General features: G+C 37.3%; 1 protein-coding gene across 7 annotated transcripts in view; it reads left to right on the plus strand.

Annotated features, from left to right (window-relative positions):
• The window catches only part of kmt2e (lysine (K)-specific methyltransferase 2E), a 98,046-nt gene that overhangs the window by 64,265 nt on the left and 7,490 nt on the right, over positions 1–26,291 (plus strand). For 5 of the 7 annotated variants that reach the window (XR_008725239.1, XM_055653176.1, XM_055653178.1 and 2 more), the window contains 16 exons: positions 627–665; positions 1,866–2,105; positions 3,556–3,686; positions 4,969–5,086; positions 6,735–6,844; positions 7,696–7,960; positions 8,114–8,212; positions 11,102–11,263; positions 13,737–14,132; positions 14,603–14,848; positions 15,189–15,339; positions 17,799–18,052; positions 19,936–19,992; positions 20,553–21,110; positions 21,626–21,930; positions 25,359–25,447. Coding sequence is in view for 6 of the 7 variants with exons in the window: in XM_055653176.1 (XP_055509151.1) it covers positions 627–665; positions 1,866–2,105; positions 3,556–3,686; positions 4,969–5,086; positions 6,735–6,844; positions 7,696–7,960; positions 8,114–8,212; positions 11,102–11,263; positions 13,737–14,132; positions 14,603–14,848; positions 15,189–15,339; positions 17,799–18,052; positions 19,936–19,992; positions 20,553–21,110; positions 21,626–21,930; positions 25,359–25,447 (3,220 nt within the window). In the remaining variant the exon portion in view is untranslated. The remainder of the gene's footprint in view (positions 1–626; positions 666–1,865; positions 2,106–3,555; positions 3,687–4,968; positions 5,087–6,734; positions 6,845–7,695; positions 7,961–8,113; positions 8,213–11,101; positions 11,264–13,736; positions 14,133–14,602; positions 14,849–15,188; positions 15,340–17,798; positions 18,053–19,935; positions 19,993–20,552; positions 21,111–21,625; positions 21,931–25,358; positions 25,448–26,291) is intronic. The other 2 variants (XM_055653177.1, XM_055653179.1) reach the window with 2 other exon arrangements.

The raw sequence follows: 26,291 nt of genomic DNA on the forward strand, positions 1-26,291 counted from the left end.
ATCTATTTATTACTATTTTTTTATTTCAAGGGAGCATGCTGCGTTTAATAAATTATAATGGTGGCTACTCTTCATTAGCTGTAATTTCTTTTTGTCATTGACCCAAGCAAGGTATATATGAAAATGTTTTTACCTTTAAGGTTAGATTTCAGTTCGCCAGTGACAGTAATACAGATTTATGTGTTACAACACAAACCATAGGCAAAGCTTCTATAGATGTTAGTATGCCAAAAATCCTGGAGAAACTCAGTGGGTGAGGCTCACCCGTTGAGTTTCTCCAGCATTTTTGTCTACCTTCGATTTTTCCAGCATCTGCAGTTCTTTCTTAAACATAGATGGTAGTAAGGTAATTTATGCTAAAATTTGTGATTCTGTCCAAATACCACCGAATCACGTGATTGTGATTTGGGAACGTTAATATGGTTTGGGTTTGAATTGAGGATAAGTAATACATAAACTAAAGAGAGGTAAAGATGATAGGAGAGATTGAAGGCATTTGTAGTTGTTTATACAATTTTGAGGACAGGGAAGATCCACCTGACAATTACAAAACAAAGGATAAAGGATTTCCATGCAGTGTACTTTGTCCTTCAATTAAGTAAGTGAATGTTGTTTCTGTATTTCAGCCTTTCCGGGAAGGATCTAGAAAATCTTCAAGGGTAAAGGTGAGAAATTGCACTATTTCAATAACATTGTGCTTGACTATTTGTCAAATGTGCGTGCACTTCCTGATCAATTTTCAATAAATGTGGATATCTATATATAATGCAATTGTATATTTGTATTGCTTACAATCTTATGATTATTGTTTGGGATGAGCATTTCACTTTATATTTTTGATGTGGACGTTGATGTTTTAATACCAGCTATTTATATCAGATTTTGATCTAATTTCCATGAAATTAGTTGTCTGTCACTCTAGCTAGACAATAAGTATAGTGTTGTCACGAGCCAGTTTTGGACCCTACTGTCAGATGTTTGGATACCAAGACATGTCTCTTAATTCTCTTGTTTTTTCCTTGCCTGTTTTTCTTGTATTTCATTATGTGGAGGCATAAAAATGTCTTATAATGAAATAATTTTAACAACAAAACAGGTAATAGTTTTGGGGTAGTTAAACAACCTTAATCTATATAGACAATATATTCCATAAGGGCTAATCTTTTTCTGTATCCAAAATTATTCATCAAAGCGTATTTAAAAAAAGTAAATTACTGTTTATTTATTTTTCTATTATTTACAAATGTAATTTTACTAAATTTTAATCTGACATTTTACCAGCTGTACTTCATCTGAACATAATCTATCTCTATGATTTATTAAGCTAAATATTACAGTGAATCATTTTTAGAACCCCTATTTCAAACTGTGGCTTATTGTCATAATTTTGAGTTGACCTACGGTAACTTATAAGAAGGCAGGAGAGAGTGGCTCAATTGAGTTCTTGTCAGTGGCAAATTCTGAAATCTGTGTCGGTGGCTTTTTTTTGAAAATTCCAAATTATTGGCTGCACAATCCTGATAATTGTATTAATAGGTGTGTACTTGATTACTTTTATTTGCAATTTCAGTTCCGTTTTATTCAATTTTTTCTAACCTATTTCACTCTTTCAATTTTAACTTCTGTATATATTAGCCTTGTTTCCCAAAATTTATTAAATGTAATTCCTTGCTAAATCTTGAGAGAAGGCACTTATCAAATCTTGATCAGCATATCTCAAATTTAAAATATTTATGATGCCACAGTTGCATGTTTTTTTTTGAGAATTGCTGATTTTATATTAGTTGGTGGGGGGAAAGGAAGAAGTAAATTAAGAAATTGGAATTGATGTTAAATAATGTTTGCCAATGCTTTTTTGATTTTAGCAAAGTTCAATATCAGAAACTGATGCTCTTGATAATGCCAGCTTTGTGTGGGAAAACAAAATTAAAACGTGGATGGATCGGTATGAAGAAGCAGATGGGAATCAGTATAGTGAAGATATTCAGAACATTCTTGAAGCACACAGACTTGCTTTAGAAATAGGTGATGGACATGAAAAACTGGAGGTGGTCGGTAGATCGGATCTAATGACCAATCTTGCAGCCATTAAGCTGCCAGTGGAGGTAAGAAATAAAGGCTTTTTGCCCTTTTATTTATTTTCACATAACCATTCTGCTGCCACTGTTGTTAACGGGATGTAATTCCTCTTGTTCACTCATTCTCTCCCTCAGTCTCTCTGTTCTTTGGTTTCTCTTACTGGTTGTATCCATTATATTTCTTTAATCTGTAATATTTTCTCCATTTCATTTCGGTATTCACTTTCTTTTTCTCTCTCTCAATACCTAGCATCCAAATGTTACAATAAACAGATTATTGGATACTTTCCCACCTTGCTCCAGACTCCAAGTTCTATATTCACTGGAATGGCTCAAACTTAATTCATTCCCATAATTTGGTCAATCTACTATATTGGAGAGAGAAATAAGGAACTGCAGATGTTAGTTTACAAAACAAAAGACACAAAGTGCTGGAGTAACTCAGCGGGTCGGGCAGCATCTCTGGAGATCATGCTTAGGTGCCGTTTCGGGATCGGCCTAAAGAAAGCCCCAAACCCGAAATATCACCTTTCCATGTTCTCCATAGATGCTGCCTGACCCGTTGAGTTATTCCATTACGTTGTCTTTTTTTTTTTACTACTTTTGGGGTGGTGGCTTCTACCTTGGAATTTGATTAAAGTCTGTGATGCTTAGCCACCAACATGAAACTACAAAATTTGAGTTTGGATAGTCACTAGAACGGCTCAAACTTTAATTTGGTCAATGACTACTTTTGAATTCTCCCTTAAGCAAACAAGCTAATTAAAAAATATATATATTGATTGAATGTGGAGCAGAAAGGAGTGTGTGCAGCTCCCAAGTCCACTCCCCACTTTTCAATTTCCTTTGCTTTTCCACAGATTAAAAAAAATCCTATTTTAATGTTCTGCAATTGTTGACATTTCTCTCTAGTCATGTGACTGTATAATTGATATACAATGAATAAAAGTTACTCAGAAATGAAGCCTTTGGGGTATTACTATGCTCTTCTGAGAACTGCTTTAACACCCATTCCTTTTTCTCCATCTAATTTTCAGTTCAATTTGCTAATCTGGATAGTTCAGTTTCCATTTAATCCTCCATTTGTTTCCTTGTTCAAAACTTTTCTCAAGTCAGCATACATTTGAACATTTTCTGTTAATTTTTTAAGAGACTCCTTTGATGTTTGTCACCTTGAAATCTGTTTTGGCTACTAACAGCTGCTGCTATAACTAATGGAGCATTTATTTCATAACATGACATCTTATTTAAAAAAATACCATGTAGCCCATTAAAACATCCTAAAAATTGAGCACAGACCCAATGTAACATTTTATATGTTTAATTAGAGCGAATGTTGCATTTGTTTTTGCGTTATGGTGGATTTTATACTTTGGTACTTCTATATCATGGATGAATTTCTGTGTTATGGATTTGATGTAATGATGCTTCCAGATATCCAAACTACATTGGGTTACAGTTTTATTTTTTCTTTCAGAGTCAAGTGCAAAAAAACAAAAAAATATTGAAAGCCACCAAAGATTTGCTTCCTGATACGTTCATTATTGAATATCGTGGAAAGTTTATGCTACGGGAACAATTTGAAGCAAATGGGCATTTCTTCAAAAGGCAAGTTTGAGAAATATTGTTCAGTTATTTTTAAAAGCATATAGTTCCTTAAATTTCTGTTCACATTGAAATCATTACATTGACAAATTGCTTTTAATATCATTGTGAGGGTGGCCTGGTGGCGCCGTGGTAGAGTTGCTGCCTACAGTGCCAGAATCCTGGGTGCTGTCTGTATGGAGTTTGTACGCTCTCCCTGTGAGCTGCGTGTGTTTTCTCCGCAATCTCCGATTTCCTCCTACACTCCAGAAGTACAGGAATGTAGGCTAATTGGCTTGATATAAATGTAAATTGTCCCCAGTGTGGGTAGGATAAGTGCAGGGATCGCTGGTCAATGTGGGTCTTAATGGGCCAAAGGGCCTGTTTTCGTGCTGTATCTAAACTGGACTAAATTAGGGAATAAGATGAGGATTTCTGCTGTTAATATGTTGAGGCAGCTAACGGTTAACTGTGATGAGGTAGTAGAAGTACAAGGTTATAGAGGAAGAGGATATGGAGATGGATGTGCAGTTTTGCTTTAGTAAGATGCAATGATTGAATAGTGTTTTGTCTCAAGACAGTGGAGCAGATGAAAAATGGGATTCATTCCTCATCCATCATTTAATTAGAGGAAATTGGGCACATCCAGAACTTCTGGTAATGACACATGAGTATAGAACAAGATGCTGGAGGTAAGGTGCTGCAAGAGCTGATTATATAGCAGTAATAGAAAGGTGAGGCTCAATATTCATCCACTGTGCACATATGAACTTAAATAAGTTTCCGTCTTCTAACGCTGAACATTTTGGTGAGAATATCTTAACAGTGTGTTCCAATGCATTTTTCACAACCGTTGCACAATTTCTGCAGAAAATGTAATTAAGCTTATGAACCACAGCTATTTCCTTTCCTCAACACTTCATCACCCCACTGTACTCCCTCAAACCTAAGAGAGATACATGGACACCAACGATGATGCCTACTCCCATCACTCCAATATAGCTATCGCCATTGATCGTAATTTGAACCATTCCTGATTTACCACTAAAGTGCTGTAGGTAGAAACATGCTTTCTCACCAGAAAAACACAACATTGATATTATCGATTTAAGTTGAGAATACATTTCAAGATCTTAGAATAACAGAAAGTAGCAATTATAGTTTCATTTGGAGAGAGATGTTTGACTGTATGCACCTGTGGAAAAAACTCTTTAATTATTGGAATTTGTTGCTTTGAAAACTTAACTTCAACCTTTGCTAGTTATCCAGCATTGAAATGAATCGACAATTATCTATTTATCTCTAGACCTTATCCCTTTGTATTATTTTATTCAAACTTTCGAGGACTGGAAATGTGTGTTGATGCAAGAACATTTGGAAATGAGGCACGATTTGTCAGGCGGTCATGCATACCAAATTCAGAGGTGAGTTCCTAAAATCACAAGTGACAGGAGCAGAATTAGGCCATTTGGCAGGCCGACAAGTCTACTCTGCCATTCAATCATGGCTGATCTATCTCTCCCTTCTAAACCCATTCTCCTGCCTTCTCCCTATAACCTCTGACACTCGTACTTATCACGAATCTATCTATCTCTGCCTTAAAAATATCCACTGACCTGGCCTCCACAGCCTTCTGTGGCAAAGTATTCCACAGATTCGCCACCCTCTGACTAAAGAAATTCCTAAAAGAACGCCCTTTAATTCTGAGGCTATAACCTCTGGTCCGAGACTCTCCCACTAGTGGAAACATTCTCTCCACATCCACTCTATCCAATTCTTACACTATTCTGTACATTTCAATTAACTCTAAACTCCAGCAAGTACAGGCCCAGTGCTGACAAATGATCATCATATGTAAACCTTTAATTCCTGGGATCATTCTTGTAAACCTCCTCTGGACCTTTTCCAGAGCCAGCACATCCTTCATCAGATGCTCAAAATTGCCCACAATATTCTGTGCGGCCAGACTTAGCATTATATCCCTGTTTTTGTACACAAGCCCTCTCAAAATAAATGCTAGCATTGCAAGAAAGAGTTAGATTTAGCTCTTTGGGCTAAAGGAATCAAGGGATATGGGGGAAATAGCAGGAACGGTGTACTGATTTTAGATGATCAGCCAGGATCATATTGAATGGCCTAGTCCTGCACCTATTTGTCTCTGTTTCTATTTGCTTTCTTTACTGCTGGTTCGACTTGCAGATTTAATTTTTGGGAATCCTGCACCAGCACTCCCAAGTCCCTTTGCACCTCTGATTTCCGGATTCTCTCCACATTTAGAAAATTATCTATGCCTTTATTTCTACTACCAAAATGCATGACTCCGCACTTTGCTACACTATATATTGAGTTGTATTTTGATAAAGTATATGTCATGAATTAATGTTTGGATTTTGTGATCAGCATTGAATGAATATTGCTAGCAGTTCATTATTGACAATACACTCACACTTGACAATAGAATTTTTGTTGTTTTTTTTTGTACTGGAACTTTGTATTGATTCATTTCATCTCAGTGTTTGACTAGGAAATCTGGGAAGTGTGTGAAAAGGATACGCTTCTGAATATATTCTTCTGAGTCTGAAACGGGTGATGCCAGTCAGTATAGGTAGATGCATGTCAAATCATCAACAGATCATAAGACAAACATAGGGAAAAAAGACATGATTGAGGGAGGTCGGAATTTTTTTTTTGTGATATATTTTTTCAAAAATAATTAAATTGTCGAAGAAAGAGGCTGCATGTTCCAACTAGGACAATTACACTTTAATTAAGAACTTGCACTTAAGTGAACAGCCCAAACATTTTCTGGTCAGGTTTTAATGTAATAATTGGATATGTAAATAACCAACATTATTGTTCCTTTAATTTAATTGTCAAGTCTTTGGCATTGTTCAGCATAGTAGAGATGTAGAGGTCAGCATTAACATAAGAACAGTTGAGATAACACTTTCCCGAATTTGTGCTTATGCTGTTACCATTTCACTTTAATGTCAGTTACCCTAATGTGTCTCTGATACTTCTGCGAGATTCAGGCCAGTGAGATGTTCTCATTTTATTTTTTTACATTTGTAGGTTCGCCACAAAATTGAAGATGGTATGATTCATCTTCATATCTACTCCAAGAGAAGCATTCCAAAGGGAACAGAAATTACCATTGGATTTGATTTTGATTATGGAAATTGGTAAGTAGTTGAGTGGACGCAATAGTATTGGGAGGTGGTGAAGAGGAAAGAGATAAAGTTAGGTGTCCTCTGTGCTTATGCTGAACCTAATGTCATGGGTTGCTGTGATGTTGTGCTGAGTAACATCTAAATTAGCAAAATGATGTCGACAAAAATGGTTCTTACAAATGTTTGTTTTAAGGGATACTTTTGTGCTTTAATAAATTAAACATTTACTGTAATGTTGAGAAGTAACGAATGATTCGTGAGCTGTGCTTGTTTTCTTTTAACACACACACACCCAATGCTATTGCTTTTTGTTTTTGGAAAATTGGCATTGTCAAAGCACCTGAAAGAAGAACGTTTTTTTTTAATTTGAAGAAGTGTGGAAATTAGTAAAAATATAATGGCAGGGAAGAAAGAAATGTAATGAGGCAAGAAAGAAGTAGACACTAGAAAACAGTGGTGTATGTAAATGCAGTGAGAAATAAGAGCAGGGAAAGAAGCAATGAGGTAAATAAAAAACAAATATTTCGAAAGAGCAGAGAGATGCACATAAGTGAAGAAACCGAGGGAAAATTAACAATGTGTAGAAAGAGGCATAAATAAAGTAATTTCCTGAGAGATCCACAGCGACAGATAACGTAAAGGGGGTGAGGGAAAATTAAACCAATTGTACATTTCAGCAAATGGCATTGAAAGTACATTCAAAGTGTGAACGTATGAGTGATATTTGTGAGCTTTCATAGTTTATTGCAGTTGCATTATTGAATATAATCTGGTATTTATTTGGTAGGATAGTTTCTACTGAATAGCTTGATTTTGTTTTCTTTAATGTGCACCAGAGTTTCAATGTTTGTTCCTCCATACAGCAAATATAAAGTGGATTGTGCCTGTCTGAAAGGGAATCCAGATTGTCCTGTCCTCAAACAAAATTTGGAGCCAACTGAGAACATCAGCATTGGTTATGAAACAAGAAGAAAAAAAGGAAAGAAAGAAAAGGACTGCTTGAAAGAAAAGGATGCTCAAAATCAAAATATTTCTTCGGATACTGAAGGAATGGCCACCAAAGTTAAGGCACTGGATAACAAACAGAGAAAACTGTCTCCCCTCAGGGTTTCTTTGGTTAACAATCAGGTAAAATTGTAGTAACACTTGTAATAGTAAGTAATCTTGTTTTGATGGCCAGCTATATACCCCAGTAGTGACTAATATAGCAAGATTATAGCTTTCCATCGTCTGTAGAGAGAGTAGTGCAGATCATGTAAAGCAGTCATTTCCATCTTGCAGGAGCCAGATTTTATTGAGGATATAGAAGAAAAACCTCCAGTTAGCAATGAAGTAGAGATGGAGTCTGAGGAGCAGATTGCAGAGAGAAAAAGAAAGATGGTAAGTTGACAGGCAAATAGCTGCTTCATGCTGTCAAAAGACTTCAGGCATAAAAACAGCTTTAATTGATTGCTAAATGTTGTTGCTTTATACATTAGGGCTACATTATTGCATTTCTGTAGGATTTTGTTTTGCCTGATGAACTCCCAATATGCTCAACAATAATTCTTAAAAACACATATTGACAAAGTAGATATCTAGTGAATGCTTTATTCGCAGCAAAGTGTCTAATTTATGCATTCTTCCAAACAGTATTCCAAAGCTTTCCTTATCTGGAGAAAAACGAGTCATACTGAATTATCATATTGTGGCAGGTTGAAATGAAACATTGGATAGTATTTCTGATGATATGCTGATTTATTTTTCCCTGATGGGGTAACCTTGTCTTCAGGCACTCTGAGCAGTGTGTTGCAGAATTAAAATCTTCGTACCATATTATATACCATAATTTTATTTTAAACTAATTTATACTTATGATGGAATAAACTACTAGCATGGTGCATAAATTAGTCTGGAAATGACGCAACCAATAAGGAAAATGTTGAGATAAATTGAGGCATTTTTTTTCTGACAAAGAACTTGTACATAAAAGGAACTCATCAGGTCTAGGACTGTTTACTGTGTGTAGATTTTCTGTATGGCGCAATATTTAAAATTGGGATGGTGACCGATAGATAATGGCTTGATATGTAATTATTATCACACAACCCATGCTCTCAGTTTACCTTTTCCTTGTATGTGCATGTAAAATAATTACAGATGTAATACTGTTGTATATCATACATTTCATACATGTAGAAATTGTTGCTGTTATAATTACGGTATAAGATTTGTATAAAGAATGGCTTAAATTCAGGTTATGGAAACATAATTAACAGAATTAAAAACTCAGACGACATGAAATTTAGGACCCAAAAAATGAGTACATAATAATGATAGGACTCAGACGTGTCACCCAGCAGTACTTCTAAAAGCCAACAGAACTTGCAAGACTGCCATTTTTGTGTCATAAAATTCATAAAAATTGTAATTCCTGTGTTGTTTAATGTGCCACTTTTATTGCCAAAGGCTTGAAACAAAAATGATTAGAGTTGTTGCATTAGAATTGTGCATATGAAAATGATTAAAAATGTCGGGATTCAGAAATGGATCTTGATACTATAATCAGAACAGTGGTTCATTATGTCAAAGTAGTCTTCATACCCATACCACAATAATGGGAGAACTAATGATTTACTGATATTTGAGAGTCGATTAAGTGAGCAATCAAATGAGTTGAATTTGTCCTTGTTTTGGTGGACAATTGGGTGATTCTCCATGAAACACAGTAGAAACTCGACAATAATTTCTCATTACTCCTGTTGCTGCTCCTGACATTACCTTCTGCTCATCAACCCTAGCATATGTGCTATGCCCAGATATAAAGTACAGATTTTGGATAGTTTCGCAACTGTATATACATTACTTAATTCCGCATGATAGCTCTGTTATGACCTACCCCATTTATACGAAGCTTATTCCATTTAGCATAGTGGTAGTGTCATACAACCTGATGATGACCTAATTTGAAGGAAGGGCTTCAACTCTCAAGGTAATCCCAGTAATGTCAGTGCTATCATAGGCAGATGTAATTGCTGCTGATACATTGGTGGGGACAAGGTCAAGGAGGTTTGTATCTTTTGATGGTTCACACACTTTGGGTAGGTTTGCCCTTTAACATTTGGGCAGCGTGTTACCAAGCCACTCTTGGTGAAAGACTTGAAAGCCCCCATACAGAGTTTGCTACTGCCTCCAAGTGTTGTTCAGCATGGTTCATCATATGCGAAGACAGTAGATAGCAGCCAGGGAATTTCCTTGGTCGTATTTGATCTGATGCCGTGAGACTTCATGAAAACCAGAGGCAATATTGGGAATTCCCATGGCTACTCTTTCCCAATTATATCAGCAGTCTCATCACCTGTGGTGAATGGGTCCTGCCGGTGGGACAGGATGTATCCAGGAATTGGGATGGAGCCATCTGAGCCCTACAAAAAGGCCCTACAATGTTAATGAGGACTTTGTTCAGTTGACTAGGCTGGAAACAAAGTTGTTCCAGTGCAATGCATGTTGCCAACGTGTCTGTCAATTTTATTCTCAATCAGTTCTAATGTATTAAAATGCAAAGTCGAATTTGCATAGAAGTGTCCATTTAGCTCATCAAATCCAAGCAATTTCTGGGTGTAGCCACGGTCAGTTCCATTCTGTTATCCACATAATCCTATACATTTATTTTCCTGTCAGTGCCAATCCATTTCTCTTTGAAATCATTCATTGTCTCTACTTCCACAACTTGTTGCTGAATTTGGGGCAGAAGTCAAAAATAGTATTATGAGGTCCTCCCATTAAGCTCAGCAGATCCTTTACCTTCTATTATCACCTCTCACTTCCCATACTTCCTGGAAGCATCATGGCCACATTGTGTATAGGTTATTTTAAATATAACATTTATAGCTAGATCTGTGGTGGTGATTTATCTACATATATAAGAAAAAGCAATTTCAGAAAGAATGGTAAAGCTGATTTATTTTAAAGAGTTTATGACATACAAAGATAGAACTGATGGCTACATATAACTGGAACTTAAGATGTATCCATTTGCGTGTATGCTTACACAGCTTGGTTTCCCTTTATAATTTAAAACCCACCTCAATGAAAAATACAATGTGTTGCTTCTTTATCCACTTTATTATGAATTTATGTTTATGCAACTGAAGATAATGTCTCTTAAATTGTGTTCATAAAACATTATTGGTCACAAACTAAGAAAATGTGGATCCAATATAATATTAATATAGTTTGGTAGCTGTATATATTTGGCTCACTTCTTTTAATTTCATCCTATTTCACCAGACAAGAGAAGAACGAAAAATGGAAGCTATCATGCAAGCATTTGCAAAGATGGAGAAGAGGGAGAAAAGAAGAGAACAGGCTTTGGAACGAATCAGTACAGCAAAAGATGTTAAACTGGACAGCAAAGAAATACAAGCAGTACCCATCTCGGATTCCATTCAGGTATATTACTTCTCTTCCATCACAGTAAATCAGTAAAACAAATCTGCTTCCTATGCTAATTCCCTATTTGCCTACCATTAGCATTATTATACAAGTGATTCATTACTAATTTTTCAAAATAAAGTCTAACATCCTAAAATTCAGCCATTTGGCCCACTGGACACTAATTTATTAAGTAGTCTAGGACACCATCAAAAATTGCGTCTAGATTACATTCTTATACATAAGCTACTCCTACTTTGAGAGTTCTAGATTACATTCTTATACATAAGCTACTCCTGCTTTAAGTAACATAGGGATACCAACTGCAGAAGTTAGAGAAATGGTCAATGACCGCGTTATTTTATTTTTTCCCTTAAGAACCACTTCTTTATTCTTCCACTACCAAAAAATTGACTTTGACATGTGACACTGGTCTTATTCATGTATATGAAGAATAATTAATTTATATTTATTACACTTGTGCGACATGATTATCATGCCATTTCCTGGAATCTTTCAATGCCTCATTTTTTTTGAATTGCTGACTTAGTTTAATTTTACTTTTTATGTTCACATTTTATTTAATATCCGCATCTGATCAGTTTCTTAATCGCCGTTAACTTTTTTATTTTTCACTTCTGGTCATCATGCTACCTGTAATTGCAACAGAAATGATAAGAGGGTTGTGAATGAAGCTCCAGCAGTGTATCAAAAGGTAAATGCCCAAGGATTAGTATTGAGGCCTTTGCCAGGGATTGGGGATTTAACAGCTGCCACTTTAAATCTGTACAAATAGCATGGAGTCAGAGACAGCTTAAAAAAATGACCTGCCTTTTTCTTGTCCTTAATTTTCTTTGTTTTCCCACAAGATTTTTTGTCTGGTTTCCTCTTTTTAGACTTTATCCTTCCACTTTGTCATGTCCTTTTTCTGATATCCTGATACCATGCATTCATAGAAACCATAGGATCACTGAAAAGCTTTGATACAGAGTCTGAAGAAGGGTCTTGACCCGAAACGTCACCCATTCCTTCTCTCCAGAGATGCTGCCTGACCTGTTGAGTTACTCCAGCATTTTGTGTCTACAAGGGATCTACCTTCTGTTATGCCAGTGGAAAAAGAGCCACTTCCTTTCTGGGAACACAACACCTTCGTCCACATCCCACCCTAATAACTGGAGCTTAAAGGTGTATCAGGATGCCATATCCTTGATAACTGCAAGAAGCAACAAGATTCTATTCATGTCAAATCTCAATACAGTCTTTGATTGTCCACTGAAAATACTGTTTTCAAATGCATTGATTGCTGAGTACTTGCTGGAGCTTGATCAAAATGACTCAAATAAATGGTATGGTCAAATAATATTTCTCCAAGGCAAAGAAAAACAATGGACTAAACGCTGCAAAAATAACATTGTTAATGATATATTTAGTTATGAAAATGCAAAGTAAATTCAGGAGATGGAAGGTAGGTTGTATGTTTCAAATCTCAATGTGTTGCTGGTTGTTAATGCTATTTGAATCATACAAGTAGCCTTTGCTCTTAATATTTCTTTTTACTTTTACTGGATTAAATGCCATAATCAGTTATACATGGAAATTAAGTGCCATAATAATGTAGTAATTGTTTATTTAGTGCCAATCAAACGTGGAATGGGTTTCATTTTAAATTATTCAGTCTTATTCTTGCATTTTTATTGCTGCAGGTTTCAAAGAAATATGCAAAAGCTAATTGATGTCTCTTTCAAATTTATCATATTCGTCCCTGATTTCTTATCATGACTTATGATTGCGTCTAATGATGACAGCCATGAACTCTTGATCACATTACGAATATCTCCTAAATTATCAGCCTGTGTTTGTTTTCTTTTAAAGTATTTCTTTTTTGATTTTTCTTTTTACTGCTAAAATCTGTTACCCATTTTATTTTTGTACCTGAAGTAATTATTTTGCCCACCTAAATTAGCTCTTTTCGCTTGGGATTCATATTCAATCCTCGATTTTTAATTATTAATTGTTTTTTTCAGCCATTAACTCAGATGTGAGTTATGATTGAAAATGAGAAGAGAGACACAACAAACTGCAGTTGCTGGAATCTTCCGTAAAACACTGTGTTGGAGTAACTCAGTGGGTCATGCAGTACCTCTTAAGGACATTGATTAGCGCCATTTTGGATTAGGACTCTTCAAAATCCTGACCCAAAACATCACCCATCCATGTCCTCCGGCAATGTTTCCTGACCTGCAGAGTTACTCCAACACTTTATGCTCTGTGATTGACAACAATCCTGTGCTGAAAAGTGCAAGAATCCAATTTAAAAAAAAGAGATATCATCACCATCAGTCCACTTTTTTTTATCTCATTATCTCTTGTAAATGTTATAAAACCTAAGCCAAAAATATTTTCAAATGGGTTAAGAAAATTTGATTTTTAATTCACCCAAGGATGGGTGCATAAATTATTAATTCTATATCATGTTTATCTGTTCCTTAAGGAATCAGTGAAGGAAGAAGTCTTAACTAAGCCAAATCCCTGCAAGATAAACCGAGCAAAACAGAGGAAAAGCTTCTCTCGCAGTAGGACCCATATAGGACAGCAACGCCGGAGACACAGAACTGTTAGTACCTGCTCTGACATTCTTCCATCTTCTCCAGAGGTTGATGTCCAACAAAATGAAATTGAAAATTCTTTTGCTGAGACTGCACCTAAGTCATGCGATGCCAACGTGGATGAAGAAACAATTGAAATAGAACCACCACCAGCAGCAGCAGCAGTAGCAGTAGCAGCAGCAGCAGCAGTGGAAACAACTACAATAACAACGGAAGAATCAACTGGAACAACATCACCATCCATCAACAAAACAACAATTAAATATCCCAAAACAAAAAAGGTTTGTATCTATCTAAATTGTCCACATTTGTCTAGCTTTTTTTTAATATTGTCTGAGGATATATTATCAATATATCTAAAGTCTCTAGCAATGGTGTTGGGATTACAAGTTCATGGCATGTTGATGTGATGGGTGTCTAAACAACTTCTGAGTGTAGTTTCATGGAAAAGTGAATCAAAGGGGTTTTGATGGGCATGTGTGTGAGAATAAGTTTCAGGGGTACTGGGAAAATGAAACTGGGCGTGGGACTTATGGGAACTAGCATGGGCCTAATGGGTAAATGATTGCTTCCTTTATCATCTCTATTCTTAGTCATTAAAAAAAAAGATTTCTTAGCTAGGTTTTTCCACTATATTTGCTTTTTAAAAAAATATTCATCCTGTGAAAAATTAGAAAGTAAATATTTAAAAAACAACTTAATTAATTAGAATTTTTATGACATTGTTCATAGTTTTACATTTTATTTTCAGCACTTGGTCACTGAATGGTTGAATGAGAAGGCCGGTAAACTAATTGACAGCCCTTTAGAGAGACCTCTGCGAATAACAACTGATCCTGAAGTTCTTGCTACACAATTGAATTCATTACCTGGCCTTGCACACAGTCCTCATATATATACAACCCCTAAGCACTATATTCGATTTTGCTCGCCATTCTTGTCAGAGAGAAGACGTCGGAAAGAAACTTTGGAACCAAAGGTTGGATCTTGCAAAAAGGTAAAGATTTTACTTTAATTTTTGATAGTGTAGATTTATTTTTGAGTTAATGTGATAATAACAGCTCGCTTACAACATAGATCAGAATTCACTATGTTTAACAGAAGGTGTTGTTAAGAATTGCTAAGATATTGGGTTTCAAAGCAGTAATGGCAAAATATTCATGGTGAGTGAATTTACAATCTAAATGATTAAGACACTTGAGTAGTAGTTATGAAGGCAACCTTTTTTTAAATAAATTTAAGGGATACCTGAGAGTAATAAAATTCTTGAAAAAAATAAGAATTCTAATTTAGGTGTTTGTACGAATAGCGCCTAATTGGTATATTTATTTGTAAAGCGTTGGTTAAAACAAGCCTTGGAGGATGAGACTTCAACGGTTGCTGATGCCTTTGATTCAACTTCGTATGATGGCTCTCTGAGTCCAGCAATGAGTGGTGAAACTCACAGTCCAGGCACAGTTGCACCCAGTGGAAATTGCTGTTTGACAGGTATTGTAACTTAATGTCACATTTTACAAAGCAATTTCATAACATACTAACCTGATTCAAATAAGCCTAATATTGTAATGGATATGATTCCTCATCTGCTCAGGCTCCACAAATATCTGAACTTCACCAAAAGCTGTTTGGGTCTTTAGGATCAATAATGTAGAATTAAGAAGACTGCTTCCAAAGATTTGCAGTCTTTGTATTTCCTTAAATAAGCGACCCCATATTTTGTTAAATAATGATCCACGGTTTTATATTCTCCCACATCCTTCCATTTAGAATTCTTCAAGATTTTATATATTTTAATGGTTGCCTTTCACTCTTTCATACTCCAGAACGTCTAGCATGTTCAACTTTTTCTCATGACAATCCATCCTTCACTCAACAGCCTTCAGCACATGAATAAGGAAACCAATACAGTAATAAATACCCCAGATGTGGTCTCATCAATGCCCTGCAAAAATGAAATGCATCCCTCCTACTTCAATATTTAATTTCCTTAGAAATAAACAATGACTTTCCCGATTGCTGATATTACCCGACTATTATCCCATTTTATAACTGTATTGGAAACTTGCCAAATTATGGTTATTCAAACCGGTGTGCACATCCATGATACCTCATTGATTTGGCTTTCTTTTTTGCCCATTGCCTAATCCTGATTTAGAAGTATATATGTACTGACACCAAAAGCTTTCTGGATGCACCAAAACTCCACCCTATCCCAACCTTTCACACTTAGGTGATCTCAGTTAATGGTGAAGTTAAAAGCTCCAATCCTTTAATGCTTGTCTATGATTTGTCTCCCATTTCCTGCTGATTGTTGAGAGGCCTGTAGTATAATCCCAGGAAAGTGGTTGCCCATTTTTTTAGTTTTAATCTCTAATCTGGCAAATAGAGTTCAATGTGCAAGGTTGTGCACTAAATTGACAGGAATCGAAAGGGTAAATGGGACAAAGAGATCTAGTTATGGAATAAGGGGCCAGTTATTTCAAGCTGAGGTGCAAACAAATTTCTTCTTTGAGGGTGCTTCATCTCTGGAATTCCCAGCCCTTGAGAGTGGTAGAGGTTGATAAATATTTGGAATATTAACGGTTATGGGAATTGGCACACATAGATCAGCCATAGTAATATTGAACTGGATAGGCTTGGAAGGGGTGACAGATGCATGACAGAGTAGAGCTAATCCAGCAGTAACAATCTTGGAAGTCCTGCTCTTAATCTACAACCTTACTCCTTAAATTCATGTTGCAGGATATCATTCCTTTTTTCTACCCATGTCATTGGTATTGACATGTATCATGAACATGGGCTGTTTACTCTCCCATTTCAGAATGCCCTGCAGCTCTGCCAGACCATGGCACCAATGTCATTTGAGAGTTTCACTCATGGCCACAGACACGTCTTTCGTTACCACCCCATCTCCCTTCATTATAGTCATCCTAGTCTTTTCCCTCCCCCACTATGCAGCAGAAGAGCCAAAAAGATAACTGTTGTTGCTGCTCTCCCCTGAGGGGCCATCCACTCTCCCACCCCCCATTGAACAGTTTTGATAACTGTGTATCTGTTCGAGAAGGGAATGAATAAATGGATCTTCTGCTGTACCTATACATTCCCACTGGTGGTCACCCACTGCTTTTGCACCTGTGCAGCACCTACTTATTATGTGATTCACTTGCAAAACATACTATCCACACATTCTCAACATTGTTCACCCATTCCCACCTCCAGCTGTGCAATGCAGTGTGTTTGTAGCTGCAGCTGGACATATTTCCTACACACCAGGGACATTGGAAATCCTTCAGATTCTCTGATTATTGTAAACATTTTTGAGTTCCTCCTTTCCGATTTACAGCTTTTCTGGGATGTTACTTGAAGGTTGTTGCTGGTTTAGTTCATCTGCCACCTTTTATTCATTAATAATTCTCTGGACTCGCTTTCTAGTGGACCAACGCTCACCTACCTTTTTTAATATCAGAAGAAACTTACTAAATACTTGTATACTCCTGGCTAGCTCTTTTCATTCCCTGCTAATCATTTAGTCATTTTTAGCTGTTTTAAATTCTGTCCAATCTTGCCACTCATCTTTATATAGTTACGGTGGCGGAGCGGTAGAGTTGCTGCCTTACAGCAAAATGCAGCTCCGGAGACCCGGGTTCGATCCCGACTACGGGCGCTGTCTGTACGGAGTTTGTACGTTCTCCCCGTGACCTGCGTGGGTTTTCTCCGAGAGCTCCAGTTTCCTCCCACATTCCAAAGACGTACAGGTTTGATTAATTGGCTTGATAAATGTTAAAAAATAATTGTCCAGTATAAAAAAATTGTCCAACTTCCAGTATAGTCCGTGGTGGACTCTTCGGTAGGTGCAAGTTTGGTGTTTTTGTGTATTTAATAAAAACTTTTGACATTAATCACAGAGGGGTGCATTGTTGCTCTCATTCTCTGTCGTTACCTTGCAGAATTGATTACCCCGCTAAAGAAAAGAAGATTACGCCATCTAACAGACTCTGGTCTACCCGAGCTCTTCACTCCAGTCCCTTCTCCACAGACAACTCCCCCATTTATTGATATCACTGCCTCAGATCCTTCTTTGTGTAGTACACCAACTAAGGGAAAAATAGAGGATGAACCTTGTAGAAATGGCCTGAAACCTGTTTATTCACCAGTGACACCTGTAACACCCCACCTTCATGGAAATAGCTTGCAGTTTGAAGTAAGTTTTATGTTTTGTTAATTATGGAATATTCAGGCACTAAAAAAAATTAATTGACTCAGTTGTTTTGGCTTGATAATATTAGACCTGGAGCAATCTGCATCTTCTATAATTAAGCAGTCGCACATTACAGATGGAACAAAGTCAATTGTTTGTTTATCTGTGCTTGTATCTTTTTAAAAAAAAATTCTCATAAGCAATGATAATGTAATGCCATAACAATGATTGGAGAGCCCATTATATCGTAATCATTGAAATAAACAACTTTCTACAGATGAAAGCAATAACAACCTGTGCCCATTGCTAAATACTGTGGATGCTAAAAATCTTGAATTACAATCAGAAAAGGCTGGAAATAACAGCGTCAGGTAGCATCGATGAAGAGAGAAAATGTCAACATTTAAGGTTGATTACTTCCAAATTTGGAAAAGTTAGAGATGTAATTTGTTTTAAGCAAGTACAAAGACAGAATTCTTGAGCATTTGACAAGGTTCTTAATGGTAGGGTGCACTGGAAGGATGAATCGTATGGAATCCAAGGAGAACCTGCCGACTGGATAGAAAATTGGCTTCATGGAAGGAAACTGAGGGTGATAGTGGAAGGTTGTTTTTTTGGACTGGAGGCTTGTGACAAGTGTGCCTCAAGGTTTGGTGCTGTGTCCATTACTGTTTGTCATCTATGTGAATGATTTGGATTCAGATGGCATTAAAATAGGTGGAATTGTAGATAGTGAAGATTGTTGTGAGAAATTTCAGCAAGATTTTGATTGGTTAGGCAGGTGGGCTAAGGAATGATTAGTGGCGTTTAGTACAGATAAGTGTGAAGTGTTGCATTTTGGGAAGTCTAACCAAGGCAGAACTTACACAGTGAATGGCAAGGCTCTGTGGAGTGTTGTAGAGCAGAGGGACCTAGGAGTGAAGGTACATAATTCCTTGAAAGTGGCGTCACAGGTAGATAATGTGGTCAAGAAGGCTTTCATTGGCCTTCATTAGTCGGAGTATCGAGTATAGAAGTTGGGAGGTTATGTTACGGTTGTACAGGATATTGGTTAGGCCAATTTGGAGTATTGTGTTCAGTTTATGTCACCCTGTTATAGGAAAGATATTGGTAAGCTTGAAAGGGTGCAGAGAAGATTTACGAGGATGTTGCCAGAACTCGACGGCCTGAGCTATAAGGAAGGGTTGAGCAGGCTAGGACATTATTTCTTGGAGCGCAGGAGGATGAGAGATGATCTTATGGAGGTGTATAAGATCATGAGTGGAATAGATCGTGTGAATGCACAGTCTTTTAGCCAGAGTAAGGGGATCAAGAACCAGAGGACATTGGTTTAAGATGAGGGGGGAAAAGATTTAATAGGAACCTGAGGGGTAACTTTTACACAAAGGGAGGTAGGTTTATGGAACAAGTTGCCACAGGAGGCAGTGGAGGCAGGTACTATCACAACATTTAAAACAACATTTGGATAAATACAAACTTAGGATAGGTTTAGAAGGATATAGGTAAATGCAGGCAGGTGCATCTAGTGTAGATGCGGCATGTTGGTTGGCATGGGCAAGTTGGGCTGAAGGCCCTGTTTCTACACTGTATAACTCTATGACTATAAATCAAATTAATAAAAGTGTTTTAGCCTGTGATTCCTCCCAATGATAATTTGGCTATAGTGAAATGGCACATCAAAAAGGTTAAAATTAATTATGTAAATTAAATAGGTGGTTTATCTAGAATGTCATTGTCTTTTAGTATTAAAGAGAATATGATTTGTGAAGCAGAATACTTTACTAAATATAAAGTGCTTTTTTGCTAAAACAGCTTTTTCAATTCAGTATTAAAGTATTTTTTGTTTGTATTTTAATTTGCCCTTCTCTCCTTTGCCTTATCTAAAGAACATTTCGTCACCAGAAGGTTCCCCAGAAGTTAAGCGAAGAATTTGTACTCACGAGGTAAGTTAGTGTAATTTATTTTAGTGCATTAACAATGATAAATACTGTGGGGTTTTGGTGTTGTAAGAAAACAAGTTCTATCACAACATTACATTTTAGGGTACCATTAGACTCCACAAAGGTATGGATAAATTTGTTACTTTAAGCTGTTACTATGCCTGGCGTAAAATATCATCCTTCATTTTATTTCTTTGCTCCTTGCCCAGCAGAACTGACGGGGTCTCATTACTGTCAACCGTCACTGATGTCTGGGTTTTTTTCCGATCAAACTCGCTCAATCCTTTTATGGAATGTTGTTCCTCCATTGTCTCAAACATGTTAAGCAGTTTTCAGGCATCCAGTTTTAAAAGATGTTCCATAATTTGCTTGTGCATATCAAGTCTTTTTAGGCTGGGTGTCACAAGATTGCATCTTGATATGCTAAACCATTCTTCTTCCTATTTAGTAATATACAACTGACTTATTTCAATAAATCTTTTCCTAAGTTCTTTCCTATAAATAGCTTTGAATTTAAAGAGTGAAAAGTTTTAAAAGTAACTTATTAACTTTTTGATTTGCAGATTTCTGACAAAGTATCCTCCCTCTTAGCACTGAATTCTTTAACGAGCTCCAACGTAACGGAAATGGAACTTGATGATGTAAAGACTATTGGAGACGTTAGCCCACGGAGCAAAACAGAAATTAACCAGTGTAACAGTGGCATTGAATCTGTTTCGGAACTCCAGGCGGGATTTGAATTGTGCGAGCAGCGTGCACTGCACAAAGATTTAGATTGCCCTATTCACCATGATCGGACTGACACAAACAGCCAATCAGATCCTATTTACAGTGGAGTGGGCTCTGTGTACTCTTCATGGATGAAGAGCCCAGAACAACCGAGTTTTTCTGCATTGAACTCCAATCTTCGGGATCTTACACCCTCGCATCAGTTGGAGATAGGAGGTGGCTTTAGGGCAAATGAATCGAAAATACTTCAAGATGACACCAGGCTATCATTTCCAGAAGGAACTGGTTTTTACTGCTCTGAGGATGGGATGATCAACTTTGGCAAAGGGATTAATGGGGACAGTATGACAGAGGGAGGTTGTACACCACAAAATCCACCACAGAAGAAAAAAGTAAGTGAATAAATAATTTTTTCAGAATTTTTACTACATGCATAGCAGCCGGATGTGTTGTCTCACAGCAGAATTGAATCCTGATACTTGTACATATCAAGTTTGCACATTCTTTATCTGACAATGTGGTTTCCACCAGGTGGTCCTGCTTCCTCCTGCATCCCAAAAGACAAACTGGGCACTGTAAATTATGTGTAAAATTGGATGGATGGTGTGAGAATTTGTGAATGAATGGCCATATGAGAAAGAATAGATTACAGAGAAGTAAATGAAGGAAATTTATGTAATTATTCCTAGAGCAGAATAAGTTTGATCAATCATATGGCCACCATCTGCATCATAAGGAAACATTGTAAAATAGGTTTACGCTGTTGAAATAAAAACTGAAGATGCTTAAATGCTCTGGTTTGGGTGACATCCATGAAATAAAGTGCAGTTCACATGTGGCAAAACATGAAGGCCGAAATGTAAATGGTAGTAGTTGCTATTATTTACAAGTTGCTTTCTTTTTCCAGGTTTCTCTACTGGAGTATCGCAAAAGACAGAGGGAAGCAAGACAAAGTGGTTCCAAATCAGAAAGCTTCTCTCCAGTTGCAACGTCACCACACAGTGGTGGTTGTAGTGGTAATAGTATACCCAATAGCAATGACAATAGCAGCTGTGTAAAAGCTTGTGGAGAGCAGTGGGAAAGTATTCCTAGTCATCCACCAACTTTGCTTGGTATGGTGGAGTCTGTCAGTCCCATTGAAACAGGCAACAAGTCTCCAACAAAACAAACGCCTCCAACAGAAAAGAAAATTGATGATGCAGATGTCCGATGGTATGTTCATACAATATTTTTACACATCAGTGGGTGGGTGAAGGGATGTGGTGGTACACATTAATAGACAATGAAACATTTTAAGTATAGGTCTGCACACAGCGTTTTCAATTTAGAATCAAAAAATGATACAAGAAAAAAAATGAATGAGTATTTGAGTATCACTAATCAAATAATTTCAAATGGAAATACTAACACATTGAGAAAATTTTGTGAGTACAAGTTCTGCTGCTGTTTGTAGTTATAGTAGGCCCCCCTCGGTCATGACTGGCCATGGGTGATGCATCCTGGTCGGATGCAAGCCTGGGCAATGCCATATGGAGGACAGGCTGTTGCCCATGCAGCACGTCCCCCCTCTCCACGTCGCTAGTTGATCCAAAGGAACAGCAGGGCTGTTCAGTTTTGCACCAGCGCCGTCGCAGGAGCTGCCAAAGTGAGGTTGTAGACAACGACGAACCGCCTTATGTGCTCCGACTCCAGATTTTCTTGAGGTTTACTCCTGGAGCCTTTTCCATGACTGGATATGTCCTCTCCTAGATGGACTGCCTTCCCAGGCTGACGAGCCCCATCTGCCCGAGACACGTGGGGGCGGGAGCGGGAGCGTCTACCTTCCCGTGCAGGTCTATAGCACCTGCCCCCTGCCCAGATGTTATAACTAACACATTTATGAAAAAGATGTAGGACAGTTACTAAAAGGAATTTCTGATATAACTGTTTTTGCCAGCAGTGGAGTGATATGAAGGAAGCACCAAAGCGAACTGGACTTCGAATGTGAGTGATTGAAAAGATAGGAAGTTTCCAGTCCATGGTTTATAAGCAGATACACACATTTTTAAATCAATGTATAATGAAGCAGGGAGCATATTGATGTGGGTGTGGATATAAATAATAAATAAACGACGATAAACAGGAACAGGAGTTTACATCGCTCAACAGGAACTTGGCTGATAACTTCTTGTTGATTGATGAAAACTCATGTTCCTTTTTTTCAACATCTACCTATTATCTATGGCCTCACCAACGTGATTGTGCTTCCTGCTTCATTATACATTGATTTAAAAATTCTTGTATCTGCTCATAAAACATGGTCTTGAAGCATCCTATTTTTGCAACTAGTCATTCGAAGTCAATCTTGGCTTTAACATCTTCCCCGCTTTCTGCATAACCCTCATGGCTAAAAGTCTTGGAAAATTTGTGCTTTATATATATATATATATATATTCAAATACATCATCTCCGCAGCCATCATGCAGAGTGCTCCAAAGAGTCATAATCCTTTGGGAGGAGAAATTCCTCCTCCGTTCCATCGTAAATTAATGTTCTCAAATTATGTCCCCCAGTACAAAATACTCACAATAGGGAAAATCCTCTTGGTATCATCCCTGACAAATGTCCTCAGAATCTTATATCTTTCAATAAGACTTCTTATTCTTCTAAATCTCCAGTGAGAATTGGCTCAGCCTAGTTTTGTACATCCTTCCCAGGAATTCAACATAGATGCCCAAGGCCGCTCAATGAGTACCTTGTTTGTACTGTCTCCAGTCGCAAGCACATGCTTCCTTACATATGGAGACCAAAACATTAGGCCATACACTGTGTTTCATCATCAGTGCTTTGTAAAGTTACATCAAACTTCTTTGTACCGTTTGACCAACATGCCATTAGTCTTCCCGCTGTACCTACACGCGAGCCCTTTGTTCCATGCACTAGCTTCTCCAGATCCCTTTGTGCTGTATCATTTTATAATCTGACCCGAATTTTCTTTCATTTTTCCTTCCAAAGTGAATAATCTCAGTTTTCCACATATACCGTCTTTCAACATTATCAATATTATCTTATTTCAATTTATTATCAATACTAATGCAGGGTAAAGGAATTGCCTTCATCCTGCATTAATATTGATAATATTAATAAAACAATAATAAAAGCCCGAATCCAGACAAAATAGCTGTCTTAAAGTGGGTATTATTTTAATTCCAGGATTATTACATTTAAAATAAGCAGGATAAAAATTAAAGATGCTGGAGGAACTCAGCGGGTCAGGCAGCATCTATGGTGGGAATGAACAGGCAACGATTCAGGCCGGAATCCATCTTCAGCCTGATTGGAATAGGGGGAATGAAAGATGGAAAAGGGGATGGGGGGACAAATCCAGGCAAGTGATAGATGGATACAGGTAAGGGGGGGGGTTGTTTGGCAGATAGGTGGAGAAAGTGACAAACAATGAGAAATAAAAAGGAGACAAAATTATGTCAGATGAGGAGTGAAACGTAAAGCCTTTTAAAGGAAATTGGTCTCATTTGTGGAAGAAAGGTGTACAGAAAAATGTACTGAAAGGTATTACCTTGTTAATTTCATGTATTTAAATATATTTTAGCTATTTGTAAATGGCTGGAAGATGTTTACAAATAGATAGCAAGACCAAGAGTTGCAAGCAGCAGAAGGTAAATGGCCTCTGGAAAAGTATGGTGGTTGAAATCAGTTCCCTTATCACATGTTGACGTTATAGGAGTAGAATTAGGCCATTTGGCCCATCAAGTCGACTCTGCCATTCAATTGTGGCTGATCTCTGCCTCTTAATCCCCATTTTTCTGTCTTCTCCCCATAACCCTTGACCCTTTCTAATCAAGAATTTGTCTCTCTGCCGTAAACATATCCACTGACTTGACCTCCACAGCCCTCTGTAGCAATATGTTCCACAGAATAACTACCCTCTGACTAAAGAAATTCCTCCTCGCCTCCTTTCTAAAAGAGTGCCCTTTAATTCTGATGCTATGACCTCTGGTCCTAGACTTTCCCACCAGTGGAAACATCCTTTCCACATCCAGTCTATCTATGCCTTTCATTATTCTGTAAGTTTCAATGAGATCCCCCTCAACCTTGTAATCTCCAGCGAGTAGAGGTCCAGTGCTGTCAAGCGCTCATCACATGCTAACCTAATTCCTGGAATCATTCTTGAAAACCCCCTCTGGGGCCCTCTCCAGGGCCAACATATCTTTCCTCCGTTATGGTCCCAAATTTGCTCACGGTACTCCAGATGCGGCCTGACCAGTGCTTTATAGAGACTCGGCATTACATCTCTGTTTTTGTATTTCAGTCCTCTTGATATAAATGATAGCATTTAATTTGCCTTCCTTGCTACCGATTCGACTTGCAAATTAACTTTAACTCCCAAGTCCCTTTGCACCTCAGATTTCTGAATTCTCACTCCATTTAGAAAATAATCTACATCTTTATTCTTATCCAGAGATGGAAATCTTCTAAAATTATTGACTGAATTTTTGGAAGACAAAAATTGTGCTTTCTGAATATGTGATAAATATTTGTTTAGTCAGCTGAGTAAATCATTTTTTTTTAAAGTTTTTGAAATGTTGCAAGGTACAAATGGATTGATGCTATATATATATATATTTTTTTTTTTCTTACAGGACTGCATCAACCTCAGTTGAGAAAGTAAGAGAAAGAAGCTACCAGAGAGCTCTGCTTTTGAGTGATCACAGAAAAGAAAAAGAAGGTGGTAAGTGTTATGGAGCTAATAGAAAAAAGATGGCAATGTCAAGTTTTAAAAATTGTATGTTTCCTGTGAAATGGGAAAATTTCAGAATTTGGTGGACCAAGCCTAGGTAAGAAAAGAGTGAAAGCAAACGTGATATAGCAAGTAATAGTACAGACTTCAAATGCGCTGTATTTAAAAAGTATACGTAAAACCCTAGGAAAAGTTATTGTATGTCCAGTACAGACTGAGATAGGTAAAATTACATTGAAATATATGGAAATGGCAAATAAATCAATATTTTGTGTCTCTTCATGGAAGTAGCAGTAAACTTCCCAGTAAAAGTGACAAGCAACATGTCTAAAGTGAAGGAGCTGCAGGAAATTAGCAAAAGCTAAAAAAAAAGCATTGGAGTAATATTTGGACTGAAAATTCTTAAATATCCAGGACTAGATGACCTGCATCCAAAGTTTTGAAATAAATGGTTTTGGGGTTGGTGGACACACTGTCAGTTTCCCAAATCCTCCCATGGCAGCGTGTTCCAGGCACCTACTGCACTCTGTGTAAACAACCAACTTGCCTCGTGAATCTCCTTTAAATGTTTTTCCTCTCTCCTTAAAGCTATGCCCTCTAGTATATAACATTTTCGCCCTGGTGAAAAAGTGATGACAATTTACCTCTCTAGGCTTCTCATAATTGTAAATACGTTTCACATCACCCTTCAGCCTCCGCGATGCTCCAGAGAATATGCTTGTCCAACGACTCCTTATAGCAAAAACTCCCTAATCCAGGCAACATTCTGGAGAACCTCTTTTGCACTCTTTCCAAAGGCTCCGTATCCTTCCTGTAATGGGGTCACCAGAGCAGT

This window comes from Leucoraja erinacea, chromosome 22 (genome assembly GCF_028641065.1).
Source record: "Leucoraja erinacea ecotype New England chromosome 22, Leri_hhj_1, whole genome shotgun sequence".
Taxonomy (NCBI): Eukaryota; Metazoa; Chordata; class Chondrichthyes; order Rajiformes; family Rajidae; genus Leucoraja; species Leucoraja erinaceus.